The sequence below is a fragment of the Hypanus sabinus genome, chromosome 4 (genome assembly GCF_030144855.1).
Source record: "Hypanus sabinus isolate sHypSab1 chromosome 4, sHypSab1.hap1, whole genome shotgun sequence".
NCBI classification, from domain to species: Eukaryota; Metazoa; Chordata; class Chondrichthyes; order Myliobatiformes; family Dasyatidae; genus Hypanus; species Hypanus sabinus.
This window is the reverse complement of record NC_082709.1, coordinates 17,566,647-17,585,698: the sequence shown is the minus strand read 5'-3', so window position 1 is coordinate 17,585,698 and position 19,052 is coordinate 17,566,647. Positions and strand designations below refer to the sequence as shown.

Below are 19,052 nucleotides of genomic sequence, written 5' to 3'. Positions count from 1 at the left end.
CCACATCAATGGCAAGGGAAACAGAATCGACTCTTCAGGTTAGAGACCCTTCCTCAGAACTGAAAAGATGACAAAAGGAGCTTGTAAAGCTGTTGGATGATTTGGGGGTTGAGGGGATGTCTCAGACATGTGAAGCGGGCATGACCATGGGGACAAAGTTATCTGGTTAATGAGCAAATGGGCAGGTCAGGCTGGACATGCCCTCACTCCCGGATTAATGCGTCTGATGCTGAGGTGTAAGGAAGGCAATGGGAACACTGAAGGAGTTGGCAATGGTAATGCTAAGAACAATAATATTTAAAAGACAAAAGGACCGGCATTTGGATAGGAAATGTTTAGAGGTATATTAGCCAAGGGCAAGCAAAAGTGACCAGCTCAGTTGGTCATCTTGGTTGGCATGGACAAGGTGGGCCAAAGGGCCCGTTTCATGATGCATTGCTCTATGGCTTTATCAGAGTTATTACTGTCCATGCAGCTTTTCAAACTACACATCTCCTTTTCATTCTGACAATGGGTCTTCAATCTAAAATGTTAACTGCTTTCCATCCTACAGATATAGGCTGATCATGCTGGGTATTTTATTCAAGATTTCTAGCACTAACTTATCAACACACACACACACACACACACCCTCTTTCATTTACTGACATTCTTCTGAGGGTTTTTAATAGTTCTACTTTGATTGTTTTTATATTTCTTCCTGGTTTCATCTCACACCCATTTCCCCTCCTTTATCTTGCCCTTATAGGGCCGAATGGTACTCAACCTCATTTAATTTGAGGTCTCCAGTCACATTTTCTCATTTATGTATTGACAGTCTCTACAAATCAGGAAAACTTAGAATCTCCTTTAAAATACGTCAGTGCTTCATATCGAAGAGCAATTATTTGATATCAAGCAACAAAAGTGAATTTTAGAGCAGATGCTCAGTAACTTGATCAAAAGGGAGAGAATAGAGGTAGAGTTGTCTAAGGATAAAAGAACAAGGTTTCAACAGCTAAAGTGATCATTTGGAACAAATCAGGCTGAATTTTCAGCATGCAAAAAGAAATTTCATTCATAATTATGATCGGGGCATGTACATGATTTCATAAAACAGAATATCAATTATAAACTAAGCATATTTAAACATTATGATAGTTTCAAACATTATTCTGAGTCAACACAAAGCTCTAATTATCATTACAGAAAGAAAGTACAAAAAATTCAAGTTCACGTTAAAGATCACTGATTTGCTGCAGAATGCAGAGGTGGAAACTGCAAAAGTGCAGCCTGTGATGAACTCATTACAGATGTTTTGTTTCAAGGTTAATAGTGTATGTATAAACCATGAGCTTGCAGAATTTTACTGATATCTGAGGATTACATGTCAATAACTCACTCACCCAAAATGTTCTCATTTCTCAAGAGTACACTGTTATAGATCTCAGTCTCTCTGAACCAGGATTTTTCATCTCTGGAAGAAAATATTTTCACTGCAACATTTTCTCCTTGCCACAGACCTCGCCAAACCTCTCCAAAACGTCCTTTACCTAGGAAAAGGACCACAGGAGACACACGATTATAGATCCATTGCAACATTTACTTAACATACATTTCAACATATCAGATCTTAAACTGAAAACCCTCTTAATAAACTGGTGAATAGTTAATTCAACAAACACCCTGAATGTAAAATGAAGAACTACAAGCAGTGCAATCCGGTCATAGAATTCACTAATTAATGCAATGATTAGTTTATTGCCCAAACACAAATAACGAACTTCTTTATATTAAAACAAAATCACATCTAAAACTCAAAGAAAGAAACAATACCTTCAGATAGAAGAAATAAGCAAATCTGAGTTGTAGCAATAGGCAACAGTAAGTACTTTGTTCAAAATACTGCTGCATTCTTCAAAATACAGTGGATTCCAGTTAATTGGGATAAATCAGGACCGGTACATTTTGGCCCAATTAAGTAGCTGCCCCAATTAGCCAAAGTTTCATGGAAATAGTTTAAGGTATAAAAAAGATAAACTACTGTTTAACTGAGTAAAAAATTATGTTTTTAAATGAAATGCAGAACAAATTAAAACACTATCAATACTACCACAGTACTACAAAACTGAATTAGTTCTTAATAGATATCAATGGAGGAACTCAGCATACGCTGCCACATTCTTTTGATTGACTGTAAATGTCAAAATCAGCACAGACACCTCATGTAGATAGTGGATTGCCTTCACATAATCCTTTTGATGATTGCATCTCCAAACCTGAAATCTTGAAATCGCAGTTGAGCAAAAAATTTTGAATTGCCTCACTACTTATTTTCCGCCATCAGTGGCAAAAATCTCTGCTTTTTGAAAACAAACACACGCAACTGATGCCATTTAAAAACTGTTCATTCTAAGCACAGGGTGGTGTCTAATGGATACACAAGTGCACACGTTCAACTGTTAGAAACTGGCAACAATCTCCTACAACAATTAAGCAGTATGGAGTACCAAATAAATGAAGGGAATCCTGGCTAGTTTCTTAATTAGAGTCATAGAACACTACAGCATAGAACAGTCCACTCAGCCCATCTAGTCTCTGCCAAACCATTAATCTGCTTCATCCCATAGCCCGCCATACCCCTCCCATCCAGATCCAAATTTCCCTTAAGTTTTGAAATAGACCCCGCATCCACCACTGGCAACTCGTGCCACACTCTCACCTCCCTCTGAGTGAAAAAACCCTCGTGTTTGCTTTGAATTTTTCACCTTTTACCCAACTCCATTACAATCGTTCCATTAGATCTTGTCCATTAAATGTTGGCCCAAATAAGCAGCCGCCCCAATTAACCAGAATCCACTGTACATGGTTTTGAAACCATGTAACAACCAACGGATGGTTTGTTTTAGTTGTGGTTACTTCCACTTTACTCCAAAGTTTCAGTTTCTACCCCAAGCATTTTCTCTCCTATACCTCAGTCATGGAAGTTTTAAAACTTGTTACAGTTCTTTGGTGCTGTAGGAAGTAACTTGCTTCACAACCAAAATATAAAATTGCTTACTCAGCATGAACATAACAGTTGTTATGGGTTATTTGAGACATTTTCTGGAGGTATGGAATCAGGGAAGTGGCCAGTTAATTCTAAAAAGAACTAGTCTTCAAATAAAAAAACCAGTTCAGTTAACTTCCAGTGATGTTTGAAAGCTGCAGAAACCAGCATACTGATTCTGTACCTTTCCAACTACTTACTAAAAAAATATAAATATCAATGCCCTCCCCGATCTTGGATGAGGGTTTCATTCAGCTTTCAATGAAACCCACGTGTAAAATCAGGGAAAGCATCTTAAATAGCCCTTTGCATTAACACATCATCAAAAGGCATACCCCGTCACTTAATTCAGACTTCAGAACATGCCTGCTTTGCCATATAATAATCTGGCCTTTTGTATATCCAAGGAATCATCGCTCAACACTGTAACAAAAGTAGCATATATTAATTTTAATTGCTTTCTGCTCAGAACTCACTAGACTAGTGACTGATATTTGAATACTAAGAGAGAGTTCTGTCAGTTCAGATGTAAACAGATAATTGAAATATTCCCACAACCTGTGGACCCAATTTCAAGGACTCTTCATCCCAAGTTCTCAATATTTAGTGCTTACTTATCTATACTTTTCTTTTTGTATTTGCACAGTTTGTTGTCTTTCCCACACTGGTTGAACACCAGTTGGTACAATCTTTCAATGATTCTATTATGATAATTATTCTTCTATGGATTTATTGAGTATGCCTACAAGAAAATGAACCTCAGTGTTGTGTGTGGTGTCATATAACAGGGATGTAATGTTGAAGCTTTAAAAGGCACTGCTGTGGCGTCACTTGGCGTATTCTGAGTTTTGGTCCCCATATTCAAGAAAAGATGAGGTTCAATGGAGGTTCATGAAAATGATTCCAGGATTGAAAAGCTTATGAGGAGTGTTTGATGGGTCTGGGCCTGTATTCTCTGGAATTTAGAATAATGAGGGGCAACCTAACTGAAACCTATAAAATTCTGAAAGGCTAGATAGAGTGGATGTGAAGAAGATATTTCTGATGGTGGAGGAGCTTAAGACCAGAGGACACAGCCTCAGAATAGAGGAACGTCTATTTAGAATGGAGATGAGGAAGAATTTCTTTAGGCAGAGTGTGGTGAATCTGTGGAATTCATTGCCACAGGTGTCTGCGAAGGCCAAATCATTGGTTATATTTAAGGCAGAGATTCATAGATTCTTGATTAGTCAGGGCATGAAGGGATGTGGGGAAAAAGCAGGAGACTGGGGCAGTGAGGAAAAAATATCAGCCATGATGAAATGGTGGAGTAGACTCGATGGGCTATTGGCCTAATTCTGCTCCTTTAGCTCATGTCTTATATATGTACTTTGATAGCAAATTTACTTTGACCCTTTTAACTCTATAAAGTTATCTGTGTCACGTACCCCGTGACGGGTTAAAGAACCAGCAGAAATGGAAAACACATTGGAGTCTGGTATTGCTATTAACTAATAGTGTTTATTAGTAAACTAAGCAGTACAATAATATAAATGCAGATACATCAAACAGGTTAGCAATGATTATATACATACATACACATACATATATACATACATAAGTGTGGAACTAGGAACAAAACTAGGCTCTTTCAAACCTAGGGGTGGATGGATATAGTCTTACGAGGATGAAAAGAGTTCCGTTCAGTTCGAGGTAGTTAGCTGAGTAACATTGGAGAGAGCGAGAGCAAGATGAACTGATGCCATCGATCTTCCCATTGTCAACTGTGACCATAACTCATGCGACCATTCTTCAGCGATGGAATTATCACCCAGGCAAGGGTGGACACACAAATAATTCCCCACCGGTCACACCTTTTCACACTGCGAGAGCCACTGATCGATTTCCCCGAATCGATCCTCCAAAAACTCCACCTTCCTGTGGGTACAACAAAGCTTGTCCAGTGTCCAAAACCGTGTGTCTGTCTGTGCATCAGCGCACCTGGTTTTGATCCCCACATGTTGGACACCAGCTGTCCATCAACCTGCTCCACCCTCCTCTCTCTGTAACAGAGTTTTACAAGCAGGCGAGTGTCCTTGTGGAAAGGTAAACAAGCTTGTAGAGAAACCATAACATCAATCTTTCAAGCAGTCTCTCCCTCTCTCCCCCTTTCTCTGTAACAGCTCAAACTGTGTCCAAAACTCAGTGTCATTCTCCCGACATTTTAAAGTGACAGTCCACAGAAAAGATGAACCCTAGGGGTACATAACATCTGTCTACATTCAACTCTTAAAGTAGGTAACTATAGCCATCAAAAATTTAATTAATTGTTTCTCTTTGGTGTTTTAAGTAGTATAAACATCTCTCTACTGTTTTGTGTCACTAGAGGAGAAACAGATGCTCCAGGATACCTGCTTTTGTTGATTAAAGGTCTTTTGCATTTATCAACTTCAATCTCCCAATGACATAGCTACAAATACAACACTTGGGGCTCATCTGGGATAAATTCATGACTCATTATATTGCCAGGAAGGAAGGGCACCAGAGGAAGGTGATAGGCTGGTGATAGAAGCAGTAAGAGGCTAGAGTGGGAAATAGAAGATGAGGAAACAAAATACTGGATTGAGAAATCCATGTTCATGCCATCAAGTTGGAAGCTAACCTGGACAGAATATGAGGTGTTGTTCCTCCACCCTGAGAGTCGCTTCATCTTGGCAAAAGTGGAGGCCATGGGCCGACATGTCTGAACATGAACAGAGATAGGAATTAAAATGCTTAGCCACCAGGAAATTCTGGTTTTGGCGATGGAGCAAAGGTGCTCCTCTCTCCCAACTGCTCTACACTGGTCGAGTCTCACCAGTGTAGAGGAGGCTGCATCAGCAGCACAATAGACGACCCCCAACAGACTTGCAGGTGAAGTATTGCCTCACCTGGAAGGACTATTTGGGGCCCTGAATGGAGGTAAGGGAGGAGGTGAATGGGTAGGTATAGCATTTCTGTCACTTGCAGGGTTATGTGCCAGGAGGGTGATTAGTAGGGAGGGGGTGAATGGATAAGGAAATCACAAAGGGAACAATCCCTGAGGAAAGCAGAGAATGGAGTGGAACAGGTAAAGATATGTTTGGTGGTAGGATCCCATTGAGGATAGCAAAAGATGCTGAGAATGTGTTGGATGCAGTGCCTCAAGGCGTGGTAAGTGAGGACAACAGGAACTCCAACCCTGTTAAAGTGACAGGAAGATGGTGTGAGTGCAGATATCTGGAGGAGATGCCAGTACGGCAGCATCAATGGTGGAGAAAGAAAAATCTCATCCTTTGAAGAAGGACAATATTTCTGATGTCCTGGAAACAGCGGAAACAAAGAAACTGAGAAAAGGGATGGATTGTTTTTTTTAAAACGAGAGACAAGTATAGTCAAGAGAGCTGTGGATATTGATAGGCTATAAAAGATGTCGATGGAGAGTTTCTCCAGAAATGGAGGCAGAGAGATCGAGAAAAAAGGAGAGAGATGTCAGAAATGGACCACATAACCCATCACCTTCGAGCTTGTCCTTCTTTTCCTCCCCCCTTTTTATTCTTTCCCCTTCCTTTCCAGTCCTGAAGAAAGATCTCAGCCCAAAACATCAACTATTTATTCATTTCTATTGATGCTGCCTGACCTGCTGAGTTCCTCCAGCATTTCGTGTGTGTTGTGTGAACCTCTCTGTTCACACTCACTGCTCACCAGATTACAGAACTATGAAGACAGAATCCAAGTCAAGTAGAGAGCTGACAGTGGTCCCCTATGTATGTACACGAGATCTTTAATAGGGGGCCAGAAATGCAACATGTAGGTGGACGTAGGGTTACCTCTGGCAATAACCCTACTTTCAATGACTGGACAGATTATGTTACCATGATGGAGAACAGTGAGGACAAAGACAAGAGTCTGGTGAAGTGGAAGACAGGGGATCCCTATCCTTGTTCCGTCTCAGAGGAGAGGGATTGGGAAACAAATAGAGGGTAGAAAGAGGAGAACCTTAGGTTACTTGAGAGAGAGAGAAAGGGCACTTCCCAGTTTGGAGTATGCCCAAACATCTGTCCTGGTGACAGATAACTTCGAAAGGCAGTTATCATTATTAACTAAGTCAGGGCCAGTGGATCTGCACAACCCACAGACTACACAACACAGCCAGCAAAGCTGCAGCAGCCCTAATCAAGATCTGGACCCAGAACTGTGTGGATATCAGGAGTTCCCAAGGAAATGGGCCGAACACATACAGAAACCTTTGGAACCAGTACACTTACTTAAAGAGATAGCAGTAATTAAACCAAAGCAGAAAAGGGAAAGTGGGGAACAGGAAGGGAATGAGAGAGCAGTTCTGGGGGGGGGTGGGGGGGGAAGAGAAGAACAGGAGATAACAGAATTTGCTTGCATTAAAAAAGGAAATAACCAAAGCTAAAATTCAGTAAAATTATATAGAGCTGTTGGGATCAAGCAGTAGAGCAAAGAAAGGACAGATGGTAGCTAACTCATGGGGAGCCCTGTTGTCTCTAAGCTGCATGGGTGCTCCACCACACAGTAACTGAAATGTTCCCATGCACATTGCCTTTGTTGCTGCACAGCTAGAAAAAGTTTATGAAGTATAAATATTTTCTTTGTTATACTATATTTTATTATACACTTCAAATAACAAATAAAATCTAAAGAATGTGTTTCTTTATTTTCATTTTAAATATTTATAGTATGCTTATTACACAAAAAAATCATTCAATGTGCCGTGTAAAAATTTCCTGCTCAGAGCAAGGGTTGGTCTGCACAGCTGTAAAATAAAATTTTAGGGAACATTGATGGGAAGGCAGGAGTAGCTGAGCTCCAGTGTGTATTGCACAAATATTGCTAAAGTTACACCATGGGGATATCCATTTGGTAAAGCACATCATGATCAAGACTCTAGCAGGTCTGGTGGTGACCAGGGACGAGCAGTAGAGACAGAGATTCTGTCTGTACTGTTATCAGTTGTGCCAACTATAACCCAGACAAGGGCATTGAAGTGCAACTGGCAAACCAGCCTTGTGGGCAGTGGGAAAGCATCCAGGTAGACCTCCTGAGGCCAAAGCATTGTGGGAAAAGCTACTGTCTTGTGACCATGGGTCAGTTCACTTCTCCGTTGGGTAAAGTCTTTCCCAACAAGAGAGTGCACCATCAACTTAGCATCATAAATTTTGGCTCAGGAAATCCTGAAGAGTCACTTCTTCCCCTCTGACAGCAGATTTTTGAACAGTCCACAAACACTACTTCATTACTCTTTTGTTTTCACACAATTTATTTTACAATTGTGTTAATTTCATGTCTTTGCTCTGTGTTGCTGCTGCAAAATAACAAACTTCACAAAATACAAATCAGTGATAATAGAGCTGATTCTGAAACTCCAGCCCAGGTAGACTCAGATCAGAGAGTACATTTCACAGGGAGAGTGACGGGAGAGATCTGCAAACTGCAAGGACTCAGATGATACCCCGTAGTCCACCGCCCTCAGAGCTCAGGAATGTGAGAGAAAACGGACTGAACAATCAAAGCAACATTACCCAAGTACTGTCAGCAGTCCCAGTGGGACCAATACCAACAAAACACTGCACGCTGGGTCTCAACCTGTGTTGGAACAAACTCATTACAAGGAATTTAAATAAAGAACATCTCATCCTGCTTCACAGCTCTCTGCTGCTCAGGGAACAAGCACATGAACGTCAACAGGAAAGACACCAAGTGCTCATCACGGCTTACTGTTGAAGAACTAAAATGTAATGGAAATTGCATTTATAATGAAAGCTGATTCTAGGCGTCAGAAATTTAGTGGGACAGATCAGAGCAGAAGAGACATCAGGGAACATGGGAAGGGATCCAAGATATGGCAAAGACAACACTGAAAGTCAGACAGCGTGTAAAAGTGCAGAATACACGGTAATCACTTCAGCGTGGATAGAAGGCAATACCAAATGAGCTGGACCTTTCCAGTGGTGGGACCAGCGAGCGAAAGGACACAATAGGTGAAGATGTCATCGGGGGAAGAACCTTACAGTCATTGATATAGTAGGTGCGTATTTTTTTCTGCTCAAAACCCCTCAGCCTACCACCACTGTTTGAATATATCTGTGCGTCACAGTTCCCTAGGAGACACTGGACTGCGTAGAGGGACTTCAAAAGAAGCAAGCGGGGGCAACCAAGACATTTTGTGCACCCGAGGAGATTTTGGATTGTGCATAATTAGGCATTTGGCAAGTGCCAATAAAAAGTCAGGTTGAAGTGGAGCAGCTATTGTGGGAGCAGCGATGAGTGGGCCGAAGTAAGAGTGAGCCGTTCAGGCTTTTGCACAGAGGCTTCAGTGAGGAGAGATGAATGATGTAGGTGCATTATTTCATTTCTTTTCTTCTTCTTTCTCTTTGCACATTTGGAGCAGTGAGGATGCCGCACAGGATAGTGGAATGCTCCTCTTGCGGGAAGGCAGGATACTTCCAATGTCCCTGATGACCACCTCAGCAAGAAATGCAGCCAGCCGCAGCTTCCTTCAGACCTTGGAGCCAGAACTGGAGGAACTCCAGATCATTTGGGAAGCTGAGGGGTTGATCGACAGCATATTCAGGGAGGTAGGTACACACAATTTGCAGGACACAGGTGACTGGGTGAGTATCAGGAGGTAGAAAGGGGACAGGAAGCCAGTTCAGATGCCGTTCCCTCAATAACAGGTTTCGATACTGTTGGGGTGATGACCGAGCAGAGGAAAACCACATCAGTCAGGTATCTGGCACAGAGTCTGGCTCTGTGGCTCAGGGGTGGAAGAAGAGGTGCAATAGTGAAAGGGGATCCCACTGCTAGAGGAGCAGACAGGAGATTCCATGGATATGAAAGACACACCCAGGTGGTATGTTGCCTCCCAGGTGCCAAGGTCAGGGAGGTCTTCGGTTGTGAACAGAACATTCCAAAGGGGGAGAGCGACCAGCCAGTAGTCATGGTACATATTGGTACTGACGACATAGGTAGGAAAAGGGAGGAGTTCCTGAAGTGAGAATATAGAGAATTAGGTAGAAAGCTGAAAAGCAGAACCTCCAGGGTAGTCATCTCTGGACTGCTGCTTGTGGCACATGCCAGTGAGGGCAAGAATAGTAATGGTTTGGCAGTTAAATGTATGGCTGAGAAATTGGTGTAGAAGCAGGGTTTCAGACTTCTGGATCATCATGATCTTTTCTGGGGAAGGTATGACTGTACAAAAAGAGAGGTTTCGCCTGAACCTGAGGGGGACCAATATCCTTGTGGGCAGGTTTGCTAAAGCTGTTCGGGATGGTTTAAACTAATTTGGCAGGGGGATGGGAACTGGAGTGAAAGGGCTGAGGATGGGGCAGATGGTATACAAGGAGATACTATGTATAGTGAGACTGTGAGGAAGGACAGGCAGATAAATAGGCAAAAATCACAGTCAGTGGGAGCAAAATTGAAAAGGGTGATGAATACAGGACTGAAGGTGTTATATTTGAATGCACACAGTATATACAATAAGGTAGATGATCTTGTAGCACAGACAGAGCAGGTATGGCATTGTTGGCGTTGTGGCTGAGAGAAGATCATACTTAGGAGCTTAACATCCAAGGGTTCACATTGTACTGAACATACAGGCAGGTAGGCAAGACTGAGTGAGGTGGCTGTTGATAAAGAAAATGAAATCAAATATTTAAAAAGAGCTGACATAGACTCAGAAGATATAGAATCCCAGTGGGTAGAATTAACAAAATGCATGAGTAAAAAGACCCTAGTGGGAGTTATATACAGGCCTCTGAACAGTAACCAGGACACGTGGTACAAATTACAATGGGAGATTTTCAAAAAGGCATACAAACAATGGCAAAGTTATAATAGTCATGGTGGATTTCAATAAGCTGGTAGTTTGGGAAAATCGGATTGGTGCTGATCCCAACGGAAGGCATTTGTAGAATGCCTGTGGGATGGATTTTAGAGAAGCTTGTGGTTGAGCTCATTAGGGCAGGGGTTTCACAGACACCTTGGTTAACGGTAAGGATCCATGACATAAAAATGTTTGGAAATTCCTGCACTGGGGAAAAGGCAGGTGTTGCATAATGAACCAAATTTGGTTAGGGAACTTAAGGTAAAGGAACCCTTATCATGCTGTGATCATAATTCACACTACAGTCTGAGAAGAAGATAAGGTTACAGTATCAGTATTTACAGTGTCTATAAAAGTATTTACCTCCCTTGGAAGTTTTCATGTTTTATTGTTTTACAACATTGAATCACAATGCATTTAATCTGGCTTTTTGCAGAAATCTTTGACATGAAAATGCTTTTCCTGTTGATCAATGTCAAAGTGATTAAACTAATTACAAATATACAACACAAAATAATCACTTGCATAAATAATCACCCCCTTTAATATGACACACCAAATCATCACTGGTACAGTCAAATGGTTTTAGAAGTCACGTAATTAGTTAACTGGAAATCACTTATGCGTAGTCAAGGTGTTTTAATAGTAAATATACACCTCTATCTGGAAGGTCCAACTGCTGGTGAGTCAGTATCCTGGCAAAAACTACACCATGAAGACAAAAGAACACCCAAGCAACTCCGCAAAAAAAGTTATTGAAAAGCACAAGTCAGGATATGGATACAAGAAAATTCCAAGTCACTGAATATTCCTTGGAGAACAGTTTAAGTCAATCATCAAGAAATGGAAAGGATATGACACAGCTGTAAATCTTCCTAGAGCAGGCCATCCTCAAAAACTGACTGATTGAGCAAGGAGGGGGCTAATGAGGGAGGTCACCAAGAGACCTATAATAACTCCAGAGGAGTTACAAGCTTCAGTGGCAGAGACTGTGCATACAACTGTTGCCCGGGTGCTTCACCAGTGAAGCAACCACCTTATGGGAGAGTGGCAAAGGGAAAGCCACTGTTGAAAACAAAACTCACCTGGGATCTCGGCCAGAGTTTGCCAGAAATCATATGGGAGACACTGAAGTCAGCTGAAAGAAGGTTCTATGGTCTAACGAAAACAAAATTGAGCATTTTGGCCATCAGACTAAACAAATCGTCAAAAATATACTACCCCTACCATGAAACATGATGGTGGCTGTATCATGCTGTGGGGATGCTTCACTACAGCAGGCCCTGGGAGGCTTGTGAAGGTAGAGGGTGAAATGAATGCAGCAAAATACAGGGAAACCCTGGAGGAAAACCTGATGCAGTCTGCAAGGGAGCTGCCTCTTGGGAGAAGATTTGTTTCCCAGCAAGACAGTGACCCCAAGCATAAAGCCAAAGCTACACAAGAATGGCTTAAAAACAACAAAGTTAATGTCCTGCAGTGACAAAGTCAGAGTCTAGACCTCAATTCAATGGAGAATTTGTGGCTGGACTTTAAAAAGGGCTGTTCACTCACGATCCCCATGCAATCTGACAGAGCTTCAGCAGCTTTGTAAAGAAGAATGGGGAAAAATTGCAGTCGAGATGTGCAAAGTTGATAGAGACCGATCCACACAGACTGAAGGCTGTAATTGCTGCCAAAGGTGCATCTACTAAATACTGACCTGAAGGGAGTGAACACTTATGCAATCAATTATTTTGTGTTTTATATTTGTATATTTGAATTTAGATCACTTTGTAGAGATGTTTTTACTTTCGCACAAAGGAGTCCTTTCTGTTGATCTGTGTCAAAAAAATCTAAATTAAACCCAATGTGATTCAATGTTGTAAAACAATAAAACATGACAACTTCTGGGCAGGGTGAATACTTTTTATAGGCACTGTCTATGAAGTAAAGGAAAGTACAGAGGCATGAGAGAGAAGTTGGCCAAACATGATTGTAAGATGACTCTAGCAGGGATGATGGCAGAACAGAAATGGCTGGAGTTTCTGGGAGCTATTTGGAAGGTTAAGGATAGATACATCCAAAAGATTAAGTATTCTAAAGAGAAAGCAACACAACTGAGGCCGACAGGTAAAATGGAAGACAGCATAAAAGCATAAGAGCGGGCAAATAATATAGCAAAAACAATGGGAAGTTAGAGGATTAGGAAGTTTTTAAAAACCAACAAAAGACAATTAACACGAGGAAATCTGCAGATGCTGGAAATTCAAGCAACACACACAAAATGCTGGTGGAACACAGCAGGCCAGGCAGCATCTATAAGGAGAAGCACTGTCAATGTTTAGGACCGAGACCAGAGTCCTGACGAAGGGTCTTGGCCCGAAACATCGACAGTACTTCTCCTTATAGATGCTGCCTGGCCTGCTGTGTTCCAAAAGACAACAAGAAAGCTATAAAGGAGAGAAAAGGTGAAAAATTATGGTAAGCTAGCCAACAACAACAACAAAGATGCCAATTATTTTTTTCCAGATATATAAACTGTAACAGAGAGGTGAGAATGGATATTGAACCACCAGTAAATGATGCTGGAGAAGAAGTAATTGGGGACAAAGAAATGACAAACTGTCATTGCATCAGTCTTCGCTGTGGAAGACACAAGCTGTATGCCAGATTCGTGAGTGTGTCAGGGAGGCAGAAGTGAGTTTCGTGGCTATTACTAAAGACAGGGTTCTTGGGAAGCTGAACAGTCTGAGGGTAGATAAGTCACCTGCACCAGATGGACTTCACCCCAGGGTTCTGACAGTGGTAGTTGAAGTGATAGCGGAGGCATTAGTAATGATCTTTCAAGAATCACTAGATTCTGGAACTGTTCCAGAGTACTGGAAAATAGCAAATGTCACTCGACTTTTTAAAGGAGGCGGCGGAAGGAAATCATATGCTAGTTAGGTTGACTTCAGTGGTTGGGAAGACGTTGAAGTCCACTAGTAAGAATAAGGTTTTGGAATACTTGGAGATGCACGATAAAGTAGGCCAAAGTCAGCATGGTTTCCTTAAGGGGAAATGTAGCCTAACAAATCTGTTGGAATTCTTTGAGGAAATGACAGACAAGATAGACAAAAGAGAATTAGTGGATGCTGTTTACTTGGATTTTCAGGTGGTCTTTGACAAGGTGCCACACATGAAGGGTCCATGGTATCACAGCCAAATACACTAGCATGGATAAATAATTGGCTGACTGGCAGAAGTCAAAGGGTACAAATAAATAGGTTGGCTGCATATGACTAGTGGTGTAATGGAGGGTCGGTTTTGGGACCGCTTCTTTTCAGGTTGAGTCGGTGGTGAGGAAGGCAAATGCAATGTTAGTATTCACTTTGAAAGGACTAGAACAGGTGTTCCTAACTTTTTTTTAAATGACATGGAGCCTCACTGTGAACTGAACTTTTTTTTTTGAAAGAAACTATAGCAACATGAGTTTGACATCGAACGTGGTTAAATTTCTGTAGGAGATTCTGAGGGGCAGAATCAACTAACATTTGGAGAGATATGGAACAATCAATATGGCTTCATTTAACAAGTCTCAGAGTTTGATGAGGAGTGTAGATGAGGGAGGGCACTGGACATTATGTAGATTGACTTCAGAAGGGCATCTGACAAGGTCCCTCATGGCAGGCTACTCTGAAGGTTAGATCACATGGAATCTGGGGAAAATAGACTGGAAGACTGTGCCCAGTTGTGTGCCACAGGGATTGATGCCAGTACCTTTGCTGTTTGTAACTTATATAAATGATTTGGATATGAGCATAACAAGACATGATTAGCAAGTCTGCAGAGATACTGAAAGATGGTGTAGAACATCATGAAAAATTACTGAAGATTTTGATCAGCTGGTATGTGGGCTAGGATTGGCAAATGGCTTTCAATGCAGATAAACATGAGGCACTGCATTTTGAGGGATCAAATCAGACGAGAGCTTGTACGTGAATGAATGATAGGGACTTAGTGAGCTTCCCACACAAAGGGTAGTGCATATTTGGAATGAGCTGTCAGAAATGGGGGTTGAGATGGCACATTAGCAACACTTAAAATCCATCCAATAAGTGAATGGATACGAGAGGTTAGAGGACAATATGCCAAACACTGGCAGATGAGACTAGCTCACCGGACAATACAGTCAGCAGGAATGAGTTGGGCTGAAAAACCAGTTTGCACACTGCAATTACAACCCTGACTATTGCCACTGGAAATGACATTAATCATTGATTGCCTGTGTTGAAAAAAATACAAAACATTACTGCTCTGTTGAGTGTCAGGAGAGGAGAAACAGATTCTCCAACAGACCTGCTTGTGTCCAATGAAGACCCTTGCATTAATCAATTTCAGATCCCACGCAGCTTAGTGACAGTCACAACAATAGTTACTCACCTACACATTCTACCAGGGTGATCTGCCGAGCCACTGTTCTCTGTATGAAGAAGGGAAGCCCTGATCCACTGCCCGATGTGCAGGAGTGATCCAGCAGATCCTATGAGAAAGAGATCACCCTACAAAATTAACTGCAATTACTCACTTTCTTGAGGCATGTTACAGGCTGGAAAACCTTTGCTGCTCCTGGGCAAGTATTGCCTCGTTATTTGATTTGAACATAAAATTACCAGATTCACCATTTTCTTTGCTCTGGTCAACTTTTAATGAAAAAGTCGTTGAAAGCTCCTGGTCCTGCCACACCAGATCATTTATTGTATAGCTTCAAAGGAGAAACACTACAAGGGAAGCATCTTCCTATTATGAAGAGCTAATGAAATTACTTCTATAGTCCTTGGAGTTTAGAAGAATGAGGAGCAATCTTAATGAAAAACATGTTCCTAATGAAGCATTAGTGCGTTGATGTTGAGATGTTATCGCAACTGGCTACAAGATAGACTGTCATCTAACCCTGATGTTTGTAGGAACTTCTCACACAAAGTAGTGAACCTTTAGAACTCTCTACCTTATTGGGTTGTTCCAATGATTTTGTGATTTGTTGTTTTATGTACTGCGTATTCCACTTATTTTTTGCCGTTTTGCGATTCGTTCTTTTTTTTATTCTTTTATACACTGGGTGTTTGATGTTTTACTTTCAACAGGTTCCATGGGGTTTCTTTGTTTTGTGGCTGTCTATGGGAAGACAAATCTCAGGGTTGTGTCACAAGCATGACAAAATCTGCAGATGCTGGAAATCCAAGCAATGCACATAAAATGCTGGAGGAATTTAACAGGCTAGGCAGCATCTGTGGAAAAGAGTAAACATTGACTATTCACTCATTTCCATAGCCTGACCAGCTGATTTCCTCCGGGGGTGGGGGGGTTGTTGCTCAGGGTTGTATATTCCATAACATTCTTTGATATTAAATGTACAGTACATTGAATCTTTAAAATTTTGGGAAACCTAAATCACTGGGAATATTGGGAATAAACACTGGTGAATTGAGGGCAATGAGGTACTGGCAGAGGAGATTTTAGACAGATCAAACGGAAATTTGAGGGGAAATATTGGTCTACTCCTGTTATCTTGCAAACTTGCTCAAAACATCAATTTCTTAGTTTCAAGATAAGTGAATTTTCCTTTCATAGGTGGCACAGTTTGAATAACATCAACCACATTACCATTAATGAGCACACATCCAGAATTTTATCACTGCAAATTCCCAGCCTTTTTAAGAACAAATGCTACACATACAATTCAGGAGTTAGTCATAGAGTCAAGGAACACTACAGCACAGAAACAGGCCCTTTGGCCCACCTAGTCCATACCAAACCTAGTCCCATTGACTTGCACCTGGACAATGGTCCTCCATATCCCTCCCATCCATGTACATATACAAATTTCTCTTAAATGTTAAAATCAAACCCACATCCACTCAATCACACTCTCACCACCCTCCAAGTGAAGCTCCCACCTCATGTTCCCCTTAAACATTTTACCTTTTCCACTTAACCCATGATTGCTAGTTCTAGCCTCATCCAACCTCAGTGGAAAAAGCTTGCTTGCATTTACCATTTTTAATCCTTCCATTTTGTGTACTTTTATCAAATCTTCCCTCATTCTTCTACACTCCAGAGAATAACATCCTAACCAATTCTACTACTCAGGTCCTCAAATCCCAACATCTTGTAAATTTTCTCTGCACGCTTTCAATCCTATTGACATTAGGAGGTAGTGATCATAATATGATAAGCTTTTATCTGCAATTTGAGAAGGATAAGGGCAAATCGGAGGTGTCAGTGTTGCAGATGAACAGAGGTAACTATGGAGCCATGAGGGAGGAGCTGGCCAAAGTTGACTGGACGGATAGCCTAGCAGAAAAGACAGTGGAACAGCAATGGCAGGTATTCTTGAGAATAATGCACAAGGTGCAAAATCAGTTCATCCCCCAGAGAAGGAAGGATTCAAAGGGGGGAAAGGGGCCACAGTGGTTGACAAAGGAAGTCAGAGATTGCAGAGCTAAGGTGAATGGGAGGACAGATGATTGGGAAGTTTTTAAGGAACAACAGAACTTAACTAAAAAGACAATACGGGGAGAAAATATGAGGTACGAACGCAAGCTAGCCAGGAATATAAAGGAAGATAGCAAACGCTTTTTTAGGTATGTGAAGAGAAAGAAGATAGTTAAGAACAATGTTGGGCCCTTGAAGAATGAATTGGGAGAAATTGTTATGGGAAACAGAAATGGCAGAATAATTTAATGAGTACTTTAGATCTGTTTTCACTAAGGAAGACACAAGCAATCTCCCAGATGTATGGATGGGCCAAGGACATAGGGTAACAGAGGAAATGAAACAGATTGACATTAGGAAGGAAACGGTGATGAGAAGACTGATGGGACTGAAGGCTGACAAATCCCCAGGTCCAGATGGTCTGCATCCTAGGGTACTAAAGGAGGTGGCCCTGGAAATTGCGGATGCATTGGTAATCATTTTCCAATGTTCCTTAGATTCAGGATCAGTTCCTGAGGATTGGAGAATGGCTAATGTTATCCCACTTTTTAAGAAGGGAGGGAGGGAGAAAACAGAGAACTATCGACCTGTCAGCCTGACATCAGTGGTGGGAAAGATGCTAGAGTCCATTATTAATGATGAAATAGTGGCTTATCTAGATAGCAGTGATACGATTGGACCGAGCCAGCATGGATTTACCAAGGGTAAATCATGCTTGACTAATCTATTGGAGTTTTTCGAGGATGTAACCAGGAAGTTAGGCAGGGGAGATCCAGTGGATGTAGTGTACCTCGATTTTCAGAAGGCATTTGATAAGGTCCCACATAGAAGATTGGCGGGTAAAATCAAAGCGCAGGGCATCGGGGGGAAGGCATTGACATGGATAGAAAACTGGTTGGCAGATAGAAAGCAAAGGGTAGCGGTGAATGGGTGTTTCTCGGAAAGGCAGGTGATGACTAGTGGGGTGCCACAGGGCTCAGTATTGGGAGCACAGCTGTTTACCATTTATGTTAACGATTTGGATAAAGGCACAGAAAATAACATCAGCAAATTTGCTGATGATACTAAGCTGGGTGGCAGTGTGACATGTGATGAGGATGTTAGGAGAATTCAAGGTGACTTGGATAGGCTGGGTGAGTGGGCAGATACTTGGCAGATGATGTTTAATGTGAATAAGTGTGAGGTTATCCACTTTGGGAGTAAGAACACGAAGGCAGATTATTATCTGAATGATGTAGTGTTGGGTAAGGGAGAAATACAAAGAGATCTAGGAGTCCTTGTTCATCAGTCATTGAAGGTGAATGAGCAAGTGCAGCAGGCAGTGAAGAAGGCTAATAGAATGTTGGCCTTTATTACAAAGGGAATTGAGTACAAGAGCAAGGAAATCCTTTTGCATTTGTACAGAGCCCTGGTGAGACCACACCTGGAGTATTGTGTACAGTTTTGGTCTCCAGGGTTAAGGCAGGACATCCTGGCTGTAGAGGAAGTGCAGCGTAGATTCACGAGGTTAATTCCTGGGACGTTTGGACTGTCTTACGCAGAGAGGTAAGAAAGACTGGGCTTGTACACACTGGAATTAAGGAGATTGAGAGGGGATCTGATTGCAACATATAAGATTATTAAGGGATTGGACAAGATAGAGGCAGGAACATCTTCCAGATGCTGGGAGAGTCCAGTACCAGAGGGCATGGTTTGAGAATAAGGGGTAGGTCATTTAGG

The 19,052-nt window shown here is 41.6% G+C and overlaps 1 protein-coding gene across 3 annotated transcripts in view; it reads right to left on the bottom strand.

Moving 5' to 3' along the window:
* Window positions 1-19,052, bottom strand: part of LOC132392531 (activin receptor type-1-like) — a 119,610-nt gene that overhangs the window by 33,442 nt on the left and 67,116 nt on the right. For all 3 annotated transcript variants that reach the window (XM_059966518.1, XM_059966517.1, XM_059966516.1), the window contains 2 exons: window positions 15,282-15,381; window positions 1,386-1,532 (listed from right to left, as the gene is read on the bottom strand). In XM_059966518.1, coding sequence (XP_059822501.1) covers window positions 1,386-1,532; window positions 15,282-15,381 — 247 coding nt within the window. The remainder of the gene's footprint in view (window positions 1-1,385; window positions 1,533-15,281; window positions 15,382-19,052) is intronic.